We start from the raw sequence: 16873 nt of genomic DNA, 5'->3' as shown, positions 1-16873 counted from the left end.
CCAATCCATCGCTATCGATTTTATTTAATGTGCCTATATATATTTTTTTTAAATGTAAACGATACTGTGGATTTTTTTTTCTTCAAAAGAGACGGTGGCTTAAGCCTAAAACGAAGTCTCCTCTGCACCGAACATTGCTGCATTCGAATGCCTTATATTGTTCTTTTTAAAAAAAATATAAATCGCCCAATTAGAAGAAATCTTGTCCCCCTTTTCCTGCCCTACCTCCCCCCACCGCCCCGCTTTTGAGCTGTCTTGTGCAGCGTACATTTGTGTCGCTAGGGGAATACAATGGCAATCAGAAGGTAACATTATTAAATTCAATTATCTCCCACTCAGTTTAACCCTGGTTTCTTGGTTAAAGGGCAGCTTATGTATAATACCTTGACGCAGATTACTGATGTAATCAGATCTTTGGCCAAAGTATCTCACTAATGTGGGTGTCTCTTTAACCCTGTGGGACACGAAACTAATATAGCTGCAATTCGAAGATTTCATTTTCCTACAAAAAAAATGTAACAGCAGCGAATAATCTTTTCAGCAACTCTTATAATACTGTCTAGGTCAGTACTGCCTTCCTTTCAATGTGGAGGTGCGTAGGTGTAGAAATGATAACAACAGATACCAATATTCAATACTACAAGATCAATTTTATAGCTGTGAGGGGAATTTTCGGTTAATATGTAATGGCGTAAACTTGAAGGATAGCTGCAGAGAATAAGGAAAACTGCTGAAACTTGCCTTTTAAAACTAACTTTTTAATGAGACTCTGGGAAATGGACATATGTGTGTTTGTTAAAACTCAAGGGTAGTCCTAAACAGTTTGCAACTATGTAAAATAATTTTTAATTTCTAACCTAACATTTAATTAATATCCCTTCAAATGCATTAAGTATAAACTTCAGGGCAAGATAACTGCTTTTTGATTCATTGTAAATGAATTTGATGAAGTATCATTTTGAGCCCTATGCTCTAACACCATCTATGAGTTCTCCCAAATTACTTTTCATTGCTTCAATCTCAGTGAAGATAGACAACCAGCCATTTTTTTTTTGTCTTACACACCTTGGTTACAAGGTAGAGCATTAGATGACTTTCTCATGGATGGGTGGGTTGGGGTTGGGGGTGGGAGAGAGAGAGAGAGAGAGAGAAAGTGGAAATTCTTGGTTAATTTTGAAGTTGTAAATTATAAGGCTGAGTAGACTTGATTTTTTTTTAAGGCCAATTAATTTGTATTATTTTGCACTAAAAGTTAAACTTTACGCTTTGGAAGCCTGAATCAAGAGATGGATGTGATGACTGTTTATTGAAAGGTCACTAATTGGCTTCTCCCAAGTACATGATGTGTTAGGTTGTCCTGTGTGTGCAGTACTACAGGCACGATCAATCAATCGATTCATAAATAAAACAAGATTTTCATAATAAACCCTGTACACGTGCCTTCCCAAAAAGACAGATTAGAATTTTTATTTGCGATTTTTCTTATCCGTACTCTTGGGGTAAGATGCACCTTGTATAGGACTGTGCACATTCAGAAATTTGCTCTTGCAATTTTGATTGAATAATTCAGTGGATTGCTGCGTAGAGTATTGACTTCTGCTCTGCTCTGAGTTTCATCTACTGTAACATGTCTTGTGGGAAAACCCATTAAAGTTACATTGTTGTCAATGTGTCTTCTGAGGGGAATGGCAACAGAATAGTTGAAAGCTTTTCTAATGGTCAAATCAAGAAAGTTTTAAAATGTTTGGAAGTTATCAGTTCATTTTGACTGTTGTGCACTTTAAAAATAAGATTGTTGCGATGTGAGGCACCACTAAAAGCTGACTTGTTTTAAAATATTTCTGTAAAAGTTTAAGTCAATGTATGCGTATTGTCTAGTTCATCCACTTACAAATCGGTCCGGGATACATTATGTTGTTGCATCAGTGCTGCAGGTTTAAGGGTAGCAGAGAACAGTTTAAGATGTTTCTTTAGTGCTACCTGTGCTTGCTCTTGGGAGTCTCTAAGCAATGTGCCTTTCCTGGCAGAAAGTATAGATGAGGGACAGTCTACTAATGCTGGTCCGGTGCTGATTATTAATAAGCATTTCACAGGAATAACCCAGGTAATTTGCAATTCACGTTTCTTTGAAAATCTTTCTCCTGCCCCGATGAATCTAATACATTGCAAACCATACCATTACCATTATAAGACCTAGGAACTTTGTGTAATACTGTTGGGTCGTAGTAATGATCATACTTTCAATAACTAGTACATAAGATATGAACTGCAAAATTAAACCTATATTAAAACAAATGGATTTTTTTTTTGAAAGTGGCTTGACTACTTCGTGTTTTTTTGTGGGAGAATGTACTAAACAGAGTTTTTGTTGGAGCCAGGAGGCAGTTTCCTCAATTAGAACCAGATATTTTGCTAGACTGTGCTATTCTGAAGTAAGCGCTAAAAGATAAAAGAGCAAAACTGGAAATTCTGGAATTGGAAATAAAAACACAATATGCCGGATACCGAGAATGCATGGTACGTTTGCAGCATCTGGAAAGAGTGGTTAAGATTTTGGGTGCGAGGGACATTGGCTGATTCCTTTTCCCATTAGCCTCTTGAACCTGTTCCATCATTGCCAGGCCATGCCAGGTCTGTCCCCCACAACTCCATTTACCTGCCTTTGTTCCGTATTCCTTGCTAAAGCTTGTCTAAGTAAAAATCTCTTGCTCTCAGTTCAAATTGATAAGTTCAATTTGCCCCCAGCAAGTTCTGGATTGACGCTATTCTTTGTGTGGAAAATGCTTCGTAGTTTCACTCCTAAACTGCCTAGCCTAAATTTTAAGGTTGCTCTGGGTTCCCAGCATCAGAGGAAGACTCCCTGTGTCTCCCCTGCCCTGTCAAATCTCATTATTATGTTAAACACCTCAATTGGATCACTCCCCTCAACCTTCTAAACTCAAGGGGATACTAGTCAAATGAAGGCAACTTGTCCTCATAATGTAATCCTTTAAGCCCTGGTATCATTGCAGTGAATCAGTGAATCTGTTATCCTCGGCAAGGCCACTGTATTCCTCTGAGGTTCAGTGCTGGGCACTCTTAAGGGGGGTGGTCTGCTAGCCTGTCGTTTTATGTCTTCAGATGCCACCGGTCTGTTATGTGTTTTCTGTTTATATTTTCAACTTTTTAAGACATTTTTTTAATTAGGAGAAATGTAAAAAGCAAAATAAATATACTGGAAATCCGGGCGCACCCCCACCCCAACACCCACCCACCCCGGTCCTGACGGAACTCCCCAAAATTCCACTGTCTTATCCGCCACTCTCTCCCACAATGGAGTTTGCAAGCTGACCTCTTTAAGCAGCTGAACACAAGTTAAACGGGTCACACTGCCCATGCAATCCCGTGCCCGTGCAGATTGAAAAATTCCCTCGCTCCCAACTTCAAACTGACAGTACTTATGGTGACCCTTCATTTTATTACACACTAGCTGCACAGAAGGATTACTTCTGACTGTATATTCCTGAAAGGGTAGTGGAGGCAGATCCAATAGTACATTCAAAAGGGAATTGGATAATACTTAAAAGAGGAACAAAATTACCATGCTGTGGGGAGAGAACAGAGGACTGCATCTAATTGGATCGCTCTTTCAAAGACCTGGCATTGGCATGAGAAATCGAATTGTCGTAACACACTGATTCTATAAGCAGCTGTATTGCCCACCTGGGCCAATTTAAACATTCACTCATAGCAGCTATTTTTTTTTTAAAAAAACTATAAGACATGCTTTCGTTTATTTTTCTAAAAAATTCTGCATTATGTTCCCCCACGCATCCCAGTAGACAGTGAAGTGCCATATTCTTTTCGCTAATGACCATTAACTCCACCATGTTGGTTGTTTGACCCTTGCCATCGAACCCTCTCATTCTGTGAACTTAACTCCAACTTTGCAAAAAATTTTTGCATTTTCTTTTGCACCGGCGCAAACTGGCTGAATTTGTGTCTGTATTTTGAACGTGCTCTGTTCAGAGAGCTGCAGATTCCGCTGAGGCTTGGAGCTAAGCATTGTAGATGTAGCAATTCAAAATTTTAAGGGGCTGGAACAGCTCCAGCAGAAAAAAAAAACAGACTCTGCATCCAAATATTGGATTTAGAATTGAACCCAGGACACCGCACCTCATGACAAGGTGGAACGCTTCCTACCAGGCTCAGATTTACTGTTATGGTGTGATGATTTATTGTTTCATTAATTAAATGGTGAAGGAAGTGCAGCCGAATACTTAACCTTCAGTATGTCCAAGGTTTCTGAAACCTCTTTACAGGAGTCCTGGGTTTGAGTTTCAGCAGCCAAGTGGTGGGGCAGATGTGCTGCCTTAACGGAAGTCAAAAGAGAGAAACCAGTTTCTAATGTTGGTGTCACTACTAATACTGCTTTGCCTACGCAGCAGCAGCAACTGGTAATTTATCGTACGTGAAGCGTTTTGAGAGCATCCTGGGAGACATAAGGCCCAATGAAAATGCATGTGATTGGTTGATTATTTTAAATCTAACACAAGGATGTGTGCCAGGTTTTTTTTCCTGTAACTTGGTAAGATTTAGTCAGACCCATCAGCACCAAGTTAGCCATGACAACAATTGAGGTCATACAACCTGTCGGGGTTTCTTCTCTTGGAATGATACACGCAGGAGGCTGTTCGGCCCATCAGCCTGTGAATGAACTATCCAATTAGTCCCTTAGCGCTTCCACATTTTTGTCTTCAAGTATCTCCTGATTATTATCCAATATCTGATAATGAAACTGGGTTTGGCTGATATAACCTCCATTGTCAAATAGCCTGCCATCATTCCATGACTCTGCTCAAACCTGAAGGATGAAGACTTGGGCAAGGTGCCATCTTGGAACAGCATCCCAGTGAAAGTCTGCTCCTGCAGGAGAGGAGGGCACTTGAAGAAAAAGAAAAGCTTGCATTTCTGTGGAGCTTTTCACAGCCTCGGAGTGTACCCAAGTGCTTTCAAGCCAATGAAGCGCTTTTGAATTTTAGTAGCTGCTGTCATGTAGGAAACATGGCAACCACATCGCGTACAATATGTTTCCACAATTCTCACAAACAGCGATGAGATAAATCTGTTTTTGTGATGTTGGTTGAGGGATAAATATCGGCCAGATCACCAAGAAGAGCCTCCCTCGTCACCTTCAAAGTAATGCTGTTGGACCTTTTACATCCACCTGAGAGGGCAGACGTTTATTGTCTGATCCAGAAGCAGAATTGAGATTATTATGACTTTTTATAAAATCAGAGAGGTATCTGCACACACTAGGAACTGGATATGATCCAGGGATATCACCTTGCTTTGATTCAGCCCAGGATATCTGCTCCATTATTTTGCTGCATAAATGGAGAATCATTTATAAGTGGGAATAATTAAATGTTTAAAGGAACAGGTAGGACACATCCAAAGATAAGTCCTTCACCATATTACTCCAAGATAACCTTTTTTGCTTTTTGTTTAAAATATATATTTTCATTGTATTTATAATTAACCAGTCCCTCACTGCTATGATATTTATGTAAACACAATCACTGGGAGTCATTTGGGTGTGACCCACAACACCTTTAATAGATTCTGTTTGTGAACACTACGTGCCTGGTATCAGGACAGATCTGATATTGGGTTTGTACTTAAATTTGAACCATTTAGCCTGTACCTGTCTTTCTCATGTTTCAAATGGCAGGACGATGTCCTGAATGAGATAACAGAAAATGATTTGCCTGACCAACTGCTGTCTGTTTTGACTGTCCCTGTCTTTTGTTGCTTCACGTTAGCAACACTATAAAGTGGGCATGTGCATTTAGTTTTCAGGCGAGTTTTTAATTTCATTCTCCACTTGCTAGTATCGGCCAGTAATTAGTGTAGCCTGGCGTAAGCGCATTTGGATGTTGTGGGATTTGGTGATGTTGCCTACCTGTTAGCTTTTAGTCCCCCCAGCCAAGTTAAACTAAAGTTTCACTTTTGCTGGTGCTGATGTGTAAGAAACCTACCTGCTGGGGATGAAAAGTAATTATAGGGGTGGGCGTAGATGAGTGGGGTAGAATTGGGCAAGGTCTCTGTCAGGACTGCATTCCAGTGATTCCTGTTGGAAAGTGCATGTGAATGAAATGCAGGATCAGGTTGAACTGTGATGCCCACTGCTATCTCTGCCCATTATTAATGGCTCCCTTCAGCAATGTTTTTGGGACTATACATACCTTAGCACCTCCAATAGAGAAGGGGGCAAGTTGGAGGGGATTTGGGGTAGGATGTGAAGGCTTCAGAGAGTGCAGAAAGGATTTAACATAAAAGTTCCAGAAATGTGGGACTTCACTGGATAGATTGAAGAGGCTGGGGTTGTTCTCCCTTGAGAATTTTGAGAGAAGGGTTAATAGAGATGTTCAGAATTGAGGGCTCGAGACAGTAGATTGAGTGAAATTGTTCCCTTTGACAGAAGGAACCAGAAGACACTAATTTAAAGTGATTGGCAAAAGATAAAAGGTGACATGATATTTTCATGCAGTGAGTATTTGGGACCTGGAATGCATTGCCTGTGTTGGAGATAGATTCAAACATAGTTTTCAAAAGTGAAATGGATAAGCAGGGCTATAGGGAAAAGTCAGGGGAGTGGTACTAGCTAATAGTTCTTGCAGAGAGTTGGCAAGGCCCTATAGGCTGAATGGCTTCTTTCTGTGCTGTAACCATTCTATGATTCTATTCTGTGGGTTGGAGTGATCCAAATATGATTTTTCAATATGTATCAAAATCAGATGTTGGATTTTCCATATCCTTGATTTAAGGTGTATTTTTGGTAGCTCCCTTATTAATTCAAACCCTTCCCTTTTCCCATTCATGTCAGATTATACAAGTGTCCATTGATCATTAAATAATGTATATTTTTTTTGGCAAATTCTCTCCATCTGTCCCTCACAACACCCTCCCACCCCTTCAAATACCACCTTCCTGCCCCGAGGTGATGATTCTAGTACTTTGTGACCATTTTTCATGAATGAAGCCCAGGCAATCGGTATCGGCTGACTGTACCCCATCTGAACCACATTCTAACCTGGGATTGGTCAACTTCCATTTTCTGCAGCTTCCTTGGCCTAGAGGTGCTTTGGCCGTTTGTAGCACCCCCTTGCTGGCATTCCAGCTGAGCTCAGGTAGTGAAACATAGACCTGTGACCATCCCATACAATATAAGATATAGGAGCTGGGGCTATTTGGCGCTTTTAAATGTGCTCTGGCATTCAGTAAGATCATGGCTGATTTTCCACCTCAAATCCTCCTTCCGTCATTATCCCCATATCCCTTTAATCCCTTTAGTACCCAAATATCTATTGATGTCAGCCTTGAATATACGCGATGACTGAACATCCACGTTTCTCTGGGGTAGACTATACCAAAATTTCACAACCCTCTGAATGAAGAGATTTCTCCTCACCTCAGTCCAAAATGGCTGACCCCTTGTTCTGAGACTGAGATCCCCTAGTTCTAGACTATCCAGCCAGGGAGAACTTCCTCCAGCATCTACCCTGTCAAGTCCCTAAGACTTTAGATGGTTCAATAAGATCACCTCTCATGCATTTAAATTCTGAGGAATATAGGCCTAATGTGCTCAATCTTTCCTCATAGGGCAATCTTTTCATCCCAGGAATCAGTCTGGTGACCTCTCAGTGCAATTCCTCCAAGGCAAGAATATGCTTTCTTCAGTAAGGAGACCATCTACGTGGCTCAGTTTTATGTTGTCATTGCCCCAGAGTTACTGGGGAGTCCCCAGTCCCCTTTATAAAGGAAACTGTGGCATAAAGTTTAGTGGGCTTCATTGTTTAATTATTTTTTATTATTATGGGTTTTCTTTACATATGATGGTCTCACTTTCAGGTTTAGCACTGCTGAGCTGGTTAAGGGTTAGCTTAGTGGAATAGAAATGTACAAACATGTTTTCTGGTTTACAATATGGATTTATTAACAACAACTTATAGCATCTTTAACGTAATAAAACATCACATGACACATCACAGGAGATTATAAAACTGAATATGACAGTGAGCCATACAAGGAGATATTGGATCAAATCGCCAATAGCTTGCTCAAAGAGGTAGGTTTTAAGGAGTGCCGTGGAGGAGGAAAGCAAGGTAGAGAGGTGGTGTAGGGAGGGAATTCCTGAGCTTAGGGTCCAGACAACTGAAGGCATAACCGCCAATGGTGCAAATGATTAAAATCAGGGATGTTTAAGAAAACTCGGCAGAATGTGTGTTTTCAAATAATTTCTTAAACCTCCAGCAACTCTATTTTGGGAGTTTTTAACGTTTTCCCAATTTGTGTGCGTCTGTGTGTCCTTTCCTGCGTGTGATATTTTAGGTTACATAAAAAGTATTTATTTATTTTCCAATGTAAAGAGCATCTAAAGTTCTCAATTGCGCAATGCCAAATGCGTCTGGGGCTTGCTCCTGAAAAGCACGGGCGATTGTTTTACAAACTCTTTCATGTTGTTTGTCTCTTTTCCCTAAGACTTTTGTGCAAATTATTAGAGGAATAGAGCAAAAGCCATATTCAACAAGCCTGTACTGGTATATTGGGTGGGAATTGTAAGGTGATTCTCTTTGGTAAATGGTGAGAACAAGGCACAAAAGTGCCAGGTTGGGTATGACATGGCTGATACAAAACCCCAGAGCAGCTTTGCCATCACCCTGCAGTTAGTGAGGTAACAGAACTTGGCTAAAGAGAGATGAAACCGTTGTTTTGGTATGATTACAACATTTTGCAATTTGCAGAATGCTTTAGTCCGCCTACACAGAATGTTCAGTGCTTAAAAAGGGGTTGCACTACATTAATATTTCATCAGAGATTTGCATGAGTTTCTAAGGCAGCAATAAGGTTGTCAACAGCACTGTAAAGTCCACAGATACAGTGGAAGTTGGACCAGGACTCCTGCTAAACAACAGTCAAAAGGGGTGAGTTATTAAATCCAAGAAAATTGAGTCATTAGTCTCTCTCACTTTTACTCAGCATAAATCTCCGTGTATTGGAACTGAGGGCATCCTGGCTAAGTTTGCAGATGCTATAAAGATAGGTGGAGGGACAGGTAGTATTGAGGAGGCGGGGAGGCTGCAGAAGGATTTGGACAGGTTAGGAGAATGGGCAAAGAAGTGGCAGATGGAATACAACGTGGGGAAGTGTGAGGTCATGCACTTTGGTAGGAAGGATAGACGCATAGACTATCTTCTAAATGGGGAGAGAATTCAGAAATCTGGAGTGCAAAGGGACTTGGGAATCCTAGTCCAGGATTCTCTTAAGGTTAACTTGCAGGTTGAGTCGGTAGTTAGGAAGGCACATGCAATGTTGGCATTTATTTCAAGAGGACTAGAATATAAAAGCAGGGATGTGCTGCTGAGGCTTTATAAAGCTCTGGTCAGACCACATTTAGAATATTGTGAGCAATTTTGGGCCCCGTATCTCAGGAAGGATGTTCTGGCCCTGGAGAGCGTCCAGAGGAGGTTCATGAGAACGATCCCAGGAATGAAAGGCTTAACATATGAGGAACGTTTGAGGACTCTGGGTCTGTACTCAATGGAGTTTAGAAGGATGAGGGGGGATCTGATCGAAATTTACAGAATACTGAAAGGCCTGGATCGAGTGGACATGGGGAAGATGTTTCCATTAGTAAGACCTGAGGGCACAGCCTCAGAGTAAAGGGAAGACCTTTTGGAACAGAGATGAGGAGAAACTTTTTTAGCCAGAGTGGTGAATCTATGGAATTCATTGCCACAGAAGGCTGTGGAGGCCAGGTCATTGAGTGTATTTAAGACCGAGATAGATAGGTTCTTGATTGGTAAGGGGATCAAAGGTTACGGGGAGCAGGCGGGAGAATGGGGTTGAGAAACTTATCAGCCATGATTGAATGGCGGAGCAGACTCGATGGGCCAAATGGCCCAATTTCTGCTCCTATGTCTTATGGTCTATTGATACAAAAGTGTCCTGAGCTTATTAAACATGGAATGCATGCTGCAACTCTCGAGCATTACAGCTTGCAACAGATGAGCATTAGGTGGCTTTGTTCACAGACGTAGACCATATAAAAAAAACAAATGCAGCACTCCAATCCCAGTAAATAATTGATGCTAACACTGGAGAAAGAGGGCTTTGTGGTTGTACTACTGAAGCTTCAGCTTAATATAAACGGCAGCTATCACCCATATGTTTAAAAACAAGTTGCTGCTATCATCGACTGGAACTGAACCAAGAAAAAATTAAAACTGACCCACAGGCACTTTATAATTAAAGATGTTTCTGACAGCAGGTTTGAAATAAGGTTGGCAGTTATGGTGGAATAAATGTTGACAGCATCCCGTCTCCTTTTGTTAAATGGAATTGCTTACACTGTACAGAACTTTTTTTAAAAAGAATGTGTACCCATTGCTTGGCAGTCTCCTGTAAACTGGTGAGAGTTTATTCGGGTGAACTGGTGGACAGTGAATGATTGCAGGAATGCTGAACTTTTTGGAAGGTTGTAGTTAACCTCCAATGATCCCATAGTTTTTTTTTAAAAAAGAGCGGTATTCACTTTAAAATTGTGCCAGTACCACTTCAGTTGATGGTTCCTTAGATGAATCTGCGAATACAGTACAGTGGTTGGAAATAAAGCACATTTCAAAATGAACGGAACCATTCGTTTCAAATTTCTTATCTTTTTGTGTGACTATATTCATGAACTATTTTCTATATGCCCCCAGGTGAAATAGCTTATAAAATACTGTAGTAATTATCAGGTAGTAAATAATGGTTTCCATGCAGCGGACAAAAATAATGTTCGGGTTATTATAATGAGTCATTTCCTTAACTTGTCCAGTTCTCCTGCAAGAACATTGGACTTCAAGTGGGAAATCCAATTGGGCTCGCATTCTGATTCTCGACCATGTTCCTTGATCTCACTATGTTGGAAGGGTGAGTCTGAGTTATTTGAATCCAGCACACTTGGCACGCAGTATTTTTAATTTTAATTGCTGTATATGTGAGCTCCATGCTGTCAAATACCTAAGCTATAATATGCAAGCAAGCAAGCATATTGTATGTGGGAGGGAAAATAGTGACTGGCTGGCAAGACTGCACAAGTGCATGACTGCCTTCAATGTTTCGCCATGTTATCTATGGCATGAAGATGAGAGGCTTTATTTTAATGAAGATGGCGACCACAGTTTCAATTTATAAGCTGCATCAAATTTGTGCTATGTTCAGAACATGGCAATGCAAGTTACAGAGCAGCCTGTTTGTAATCATGCTCTCAGTGAAGTGTGAAAATATTGATGGGGGGGCAGCTCAGGCATAAGATTGTTCACAGATATGCTCAAGATGTTAAGCTTTTCATAATTTAGTATGAGGCTTACTACATTGAAAGTCTTTTTTAAATGAAACGCATTAGGCTGTAATTAAAGTAAACTGTGTGCAGTGTTGGGCATTCCATTTATGGAAAGGGCATTTAAAGCACATGGTGATTCACCAGGATGATGTCTGGGATGGGAACCTATAGTTATGAGGAGAGATTTGAGGAATTGGGACTGTTGTTGCTGGAGAAGAGAACTCTAAGAGCACATTTAGTATTGTTTTTAAATTCTGAGATCTGTAGATAAGAGTGAACGGGGAAAGGCAATTGGCCTCTGGTTGGGTTTACCCTTCCCAGAAGCTGTACTCGATCTGCATCTCAGCTCCTGACAGCAGCAGTATGGCAAATAAAAACAGCTTTCAAATTGATGCTGACTGCAAGAGGTTAGGAGAGCTGTCTTTATACAAAAGGATTGCTGGCACCTGGTCTGCCTTGCCACAGGAATTGGCGGAGGTAGATATGACAGCCTCAAGTTAGAGAAAATTCAATAAATATTTGAAATAGAGGAGGGAAGCTTTGGTATTTTTGGCTAACTCTGCAACAAGAACTTGTATTTATATAGCGCCTTTAGTGTATTAACACGCCACAAGGTGCTTCACAGGGGCATTATAAGACAAAATAAGACACCGAACCACACAAGAAAATATTAAGACAGGTGGCCAAAGAGGTCGGTTTTAAGAAGTGTCTTAAAGGAATAATACAAAGCAGAGAAGTTTAGGGAGAAAATTCCAGAGTTTGGGGCCTAGGCAGTTGAGGGCACACCCACCAGTGGTTGAACTGTTGATCACATCATCCTCCAATGCCTCTCCTCCCTCATCCAGCTGACTGGCTGCTCCTTTGTGACCATCATTCAAGAACACCAAATGTACATCAATAATGCCCAGCTCTACCTCTACACTGTAACAGATCAGATGTTGAAGGCCCTGTCTGCCCTTGGGTGAAAGTGAAAGATAATCTGGTGCTATTTTAAAGAAGAGCAGGAAAGTTCTCCGTGGGGCCCTGGGCCTATAAGACCATAAGACATAGGAGCAGAAGTCGACCATTTAGACCATCAAGTCTGCTCCGCCATTCAGTGAGATCAGGGCTGATCCGATAATCCTCAACTCCACTTTCCTGAATTTTCCCTATAACCCTTGATTCCCTTTCTGATTAAAAATCTGTCTATCTCAGCCTTGAATATACTTAACAACCCAACCTCTACAGCCCTCTGCGGTAAAGAATTCCACAGACTCACTACCATCCCCCCCCCCCCCCCCCCACCACCACCACCCCAAGAGAAGAAATTCCTCCTCATCTCTGTCTTAAATAGGCGAAGCCTTGTTCTGAAATTATGCTCTCTGGTCCTAGACTCCCCCACAAGGAGAAACAACCTCTCATCTTCCATTCTGTCAAACTCCCTAAGAATCGTTTATGTTTCAAATAAGGTTCACCCCTCATTCTTCGAAACTCCAATGAGTACAGGCCCAAACCACTCAACCTCTCCTCATAAGAAAACCCCTCCATACCCAGAATCAGCCTAGTGAACCTTCTCTGGACTGCCTCCAATGCCAGTATATCTTTCCTTAGATATGGGGACCAAAACTGTTCACAGTATTGTAGGTGTGGTCTAACTAGTGCCTTGTACCGTTTCAGCAAGACATTCGCGTTGAAATAAAGGCTAACATTCCATTTGCCTTGCCTATTACCTGCTGAACCTGTATGCTAACTTTTTTTGTGATTCAAGGACTCCCAAATCCTTCTGTGCTGCAGCTTTCTGCAGTCTTTCTCCATTTATGTAATATTCAGCTGCTCTATTCTTCCTGCCAAAATGCATGACCTCGCATTTTCCCTCATGATATTCCATCTGCCACTCACTTAACCTGTCTTTGTCCCTCTGTAGACTCTTTGTGTCATCCTCACCACTTGCCCTCCCACCTATTTTTGTCACCCACAAACTTGGCGATAATTCACTTCCCTCATCTCAGTCATTAATATGTATTGTAAATAATGGTGGTCCCAGCACTGATCCCTGCGGCACTCCGATATTTACAGGTTACCATCCTGAAAATGTCCCCTGTATCCCAACTCTGTCTTCTATTAGTTAGCCAATCCTCTATCCATGCTAATATACTACCCCCAACACCATAGGCTCTTATCTTATTTAGTAGCCTTATGTGCGGTATCTTATCGAATACCTTTTGGAAATCCAAATATATTATATCTACCGGTTCCCCTTTATCTATCCTGCTTGTTACCTCCTCAAAGAATTCTAATAACTTTGTTAGGCATGATTCCCTTTCATTAAGCCATGCTGGCTCTGCTTGGTTATATTATGTATTTCTAAGTGCTCTGCTATTACATCCTTTATAATACACTCTGACATTTTCCCAATGACAGATGTTAAGCTAACTGGCCTATAGTTAGCTGTTTTTTGTCTCTCTTTTTGAATAAGGGTGTTACTTTGGCAGTTTTCCAATCCTCTGGGACTTCTGGAGAATCTAAGGATTCTTGGAAGATTACTACCAGTGCATCCACTATCTCTGCGGACATTTTGTTTAATATCCTAGGATGCAACCCATCAGATCCAGGGGACTTATCAGCCTTTAGCCCCATTAGTTTCCCTTGTACTTTTTTTCTGGTGATGTTATTGTATTTATTTCCTCCCCCATTTTGCCCCTTGATTATTTACTATTTTTGGAATGCCGTTAGTGTCTTCTTCTGTGAAGACTCCTCTGTCATTTCCTGATTCCCCATTATTATTTCCCCAGCCTCATTCTCTAAGGAGCCCATGTTCACTTTGGCCCCTCTCTTCCTTTTTATATATTTAAAGAAGCTCTTCCTGTCCCTTTTTATATTACTTGCTAGTTTTACCCTCAAAATTTATTTTTCCCCTCTTTATTATTTTTTTTCTGGTCATCTTCTGTTGGTTTTTAAAACTTTCCCAATCCTCTGGCTTACCACTAATCTTTGCCATGTTGTATGTTTTTCTTTCACTTTGATCCTATCCTTAGCTTCCTTGGTTAACCATGGTTGGTTTATCCCCTTCCTAGGGGAATCCTTCTTCACTGGGATGTAAAATATTTAATAATTTGTCAGAACTTGCTGTGTGCAAATTGGCTGCCCTGTTTCCTCTATTAAAATAGTGACTACACTTTAAATAAAAGTTCTTGGTTATAAAGTGCTTTGGGACATCCTGAGGTAGTGAAAGGTGCTTATATAAATGCGAAGTCTGAGCAAGAAGCTGATACAAGCATAGTGGGGCGAATAACCCTCTCTGCGCTGTAAACTCAGATAATTTTTAGCTTCTATCATCATGAATTTCAGAGCATTTTTATAAGATTACATTCATCCAGCTAACTTTACATGTTGTCTGTTTTTTGCCTCATAACTTATATCCTACACCTGTGTCTCGTCTCACCCCACCCACCCCATCAAGGATTTCCAATTCAACTTTGTATATGTCCTGTGAATGATTTTACATTTGAGTCTGTTGTCAGTTTTGGAAATTGAATGGCAGCCTATAATTAATGCAGTATTATGCATCCCTGTAGTATAGTGATTGGCTTTGCTAGAATATATCACAGCAGTAGTTGTCACAGGCACTCGTAAAGGGTAAGTTTAGTTGTTAGGTTAAGTTCCCTTATTTATTGCTGCTTTTAATTATTTTATTCAATGGCTGAAATATTGCAACATTGTAATTCTTTTCGATCTAAAATTACTTCAGTTAAATGAGGAAAATATTACACATTTGGTTTATTTGACATTTCATACCTGGGAATCATAACTAGATTGTGGAATTCACTACTAGTGGTTGAGGCAATTAACATGGATGTTTTTAAGGGGAGGTTAGATGATTTCATGAGGGAGAAGGGAATAGGTTTCATGATAGGGTGAGATGAAGTAAACAGATTGGGTGGAGGCTCATGTGGAGCGTAAATACCAGCAAAGACCCATTGAGCTTAATGGCCTTATTGTGTGCTGTAAATTCTATGCACACCTACTCGTGTTTTAAACATCAATTTCGTTCTCAAGGTTCAGAATGGTAATATTAGAAGGAGGGAGTTAAAGGGGCTTTTACGGGCGGCTGAAGAGATCAGGGGTTGCTGGGCACTTGGGAGGTGGGTGGTAAGGATTGCTGGTGGACAGTCAGTGCCTGTGACCATCAGGTTAACTTATCAATGCAGTGGGGGACAAGTACCTTGTCAGAAGGTGGGGTGGGTGCGTCTGACTGGCCTCCTGTGCTGTTCAGATCCGTTCCCGCATTATCAGATCCTGGTGAAGAGAGCTCACATCACAGTTCTTCTGCATGTCTAATGCTGCTCTCCCCCACCCCCTCCTCCTCCTCCCACCGATCTAAGACCACCACATCACTGTCACCTCATATCACCTAGGGCTGGGCAATAAATGTAGCCTTGCCACGTTGCCCACATCCTGAGAAATAAAAGGTTAAACTGTTGTGACAATTTGCAGTGGAATTTCCCTGTCTTGCTGCAGGTAGATGCTTGTTATTGCACCAGTATGGAGACCTGGTGTTAACCAGTTTAATTTAACACTTTTTTTATAATCAACAGAAGCTTTAGCCTACTAAAATCTACATTCAGGCTTTTAATTCAGTCCCAGCAGGAGATGAGCTTTCAGTACTGGGCCTGTATTACATTTAGTAAGTGTATCAAGCCAATGTCCTCTTAGCTTCTTTGCTGTTTTCATGCTTTAATTCTGCAGTTATCCTGTTAAATTCATCTTATGGTGAAAGTGGGTCAATGGGTCTGCTCCAGGCTATGGATTTAACAGCATCAGACACTGGCTGTTGGTGTTGACTTCCCAGAGTTGAATGAGATGAACATTCAAACAGCTGAAACATGTAGAATCTATCAGCCAGTTTTTAAGGCTCCAGAACAAGATTTTGTTAGGCACAGGACTGATTCAGGCGGTACTGTCTGGGCTGGCTTTTCACTTGATCGTGTGACCCAGGACCTGCGTGAGAGCAGGAATGCACCACCTTCGTGTCTGCCTTTTGATGCAGGGGGCCACCATACTGCTATCCCAACCCATTGCCGTCAGCTTTCCTGTACTGAAGCCTTTCCCTGTGATGCACTGATCAAAGCCAGAAAACAATAACTGGATAGGAAAGGTGGAGGTTGGCCTATTTCCATTCTCCTTGGCCCACCCCACACCCCTGCACAAAATGAACACCACGGGGTGTTGCTCTGGCGGTGGGGATGGGGTAAAGAGAAGGGGCACTTATTGTGTGCAGGGGGTTTGGGTGTTGTGGTTTGAGTCAGACACTAAATGTTGCTCTGGAGGGAGGTTGAAGCGGAGAATTGCTCGTGGAGTTGGGGGTGGGTGGGGTGGGGGGGGGGTCATTGAGCTTTATTTATTTATCCTTAGAATGTGGCTGGGCCAGCATTTATTGCCCATCCCTAAATGCCTTTGAGAATGTGGTGGTGAGTTGCCTCTGGAGCTGCTATAGTCCATTGTAGCAGTTCTTGACGTAGCTAAGTG

At 41.3% G+C, this 16873-nt stretch overlaps 1 protein-coding gene across 4 annotated transcripts in view; it reads left to right on the top strand.

Moving 5' to 3' along the window:
* Nucleotides 1-16873, top strand: part of hic2 (hypermethylated in cancer 2) — a 95822-nt gene that overhangs the window by 19001 nt on the left and 59948 nt on the right. For 3 of the 4 annotated variants that reach the window (XM_041201963.1, XM_041201961.1, XM_041201962.1), the window contains exon 2: nt 10862-10956. The exons of the other annotated variant lie outside the window; for it this stretch is intronic. In XM_041201963.1, the coding sequence (XP_041057897.1) occupies nt 10928-10956 (29 nt within the window). In that variant the 5' untranslated portion in view covers nt 10862-10927. The remainder of the gene's footprint in view (nt 1-10861; nt 10957-16873) is intronic. 4 annotated transcript variants of the gene reach the window in all.

This window comes from Carcharodon carcharias, chromosome 13 (genome assembly GCF_017639515.1).
Source record: "Carcharodon carcharias isolate sCarCar2 chromosome 13, sCarCar2.pri, whole genome shotgun sequence".
In the NCBI taxonomy this organism is placed as follows: Eukaryota; Metazoa; Chordata; class Chondrichthyes; order Lamniformes; family Lamnidae; genus Carcharodon; species Carcharodon carcharias.
This window is presented reverse-complemented; position numbering and strand designations above follow the sequence as displayed.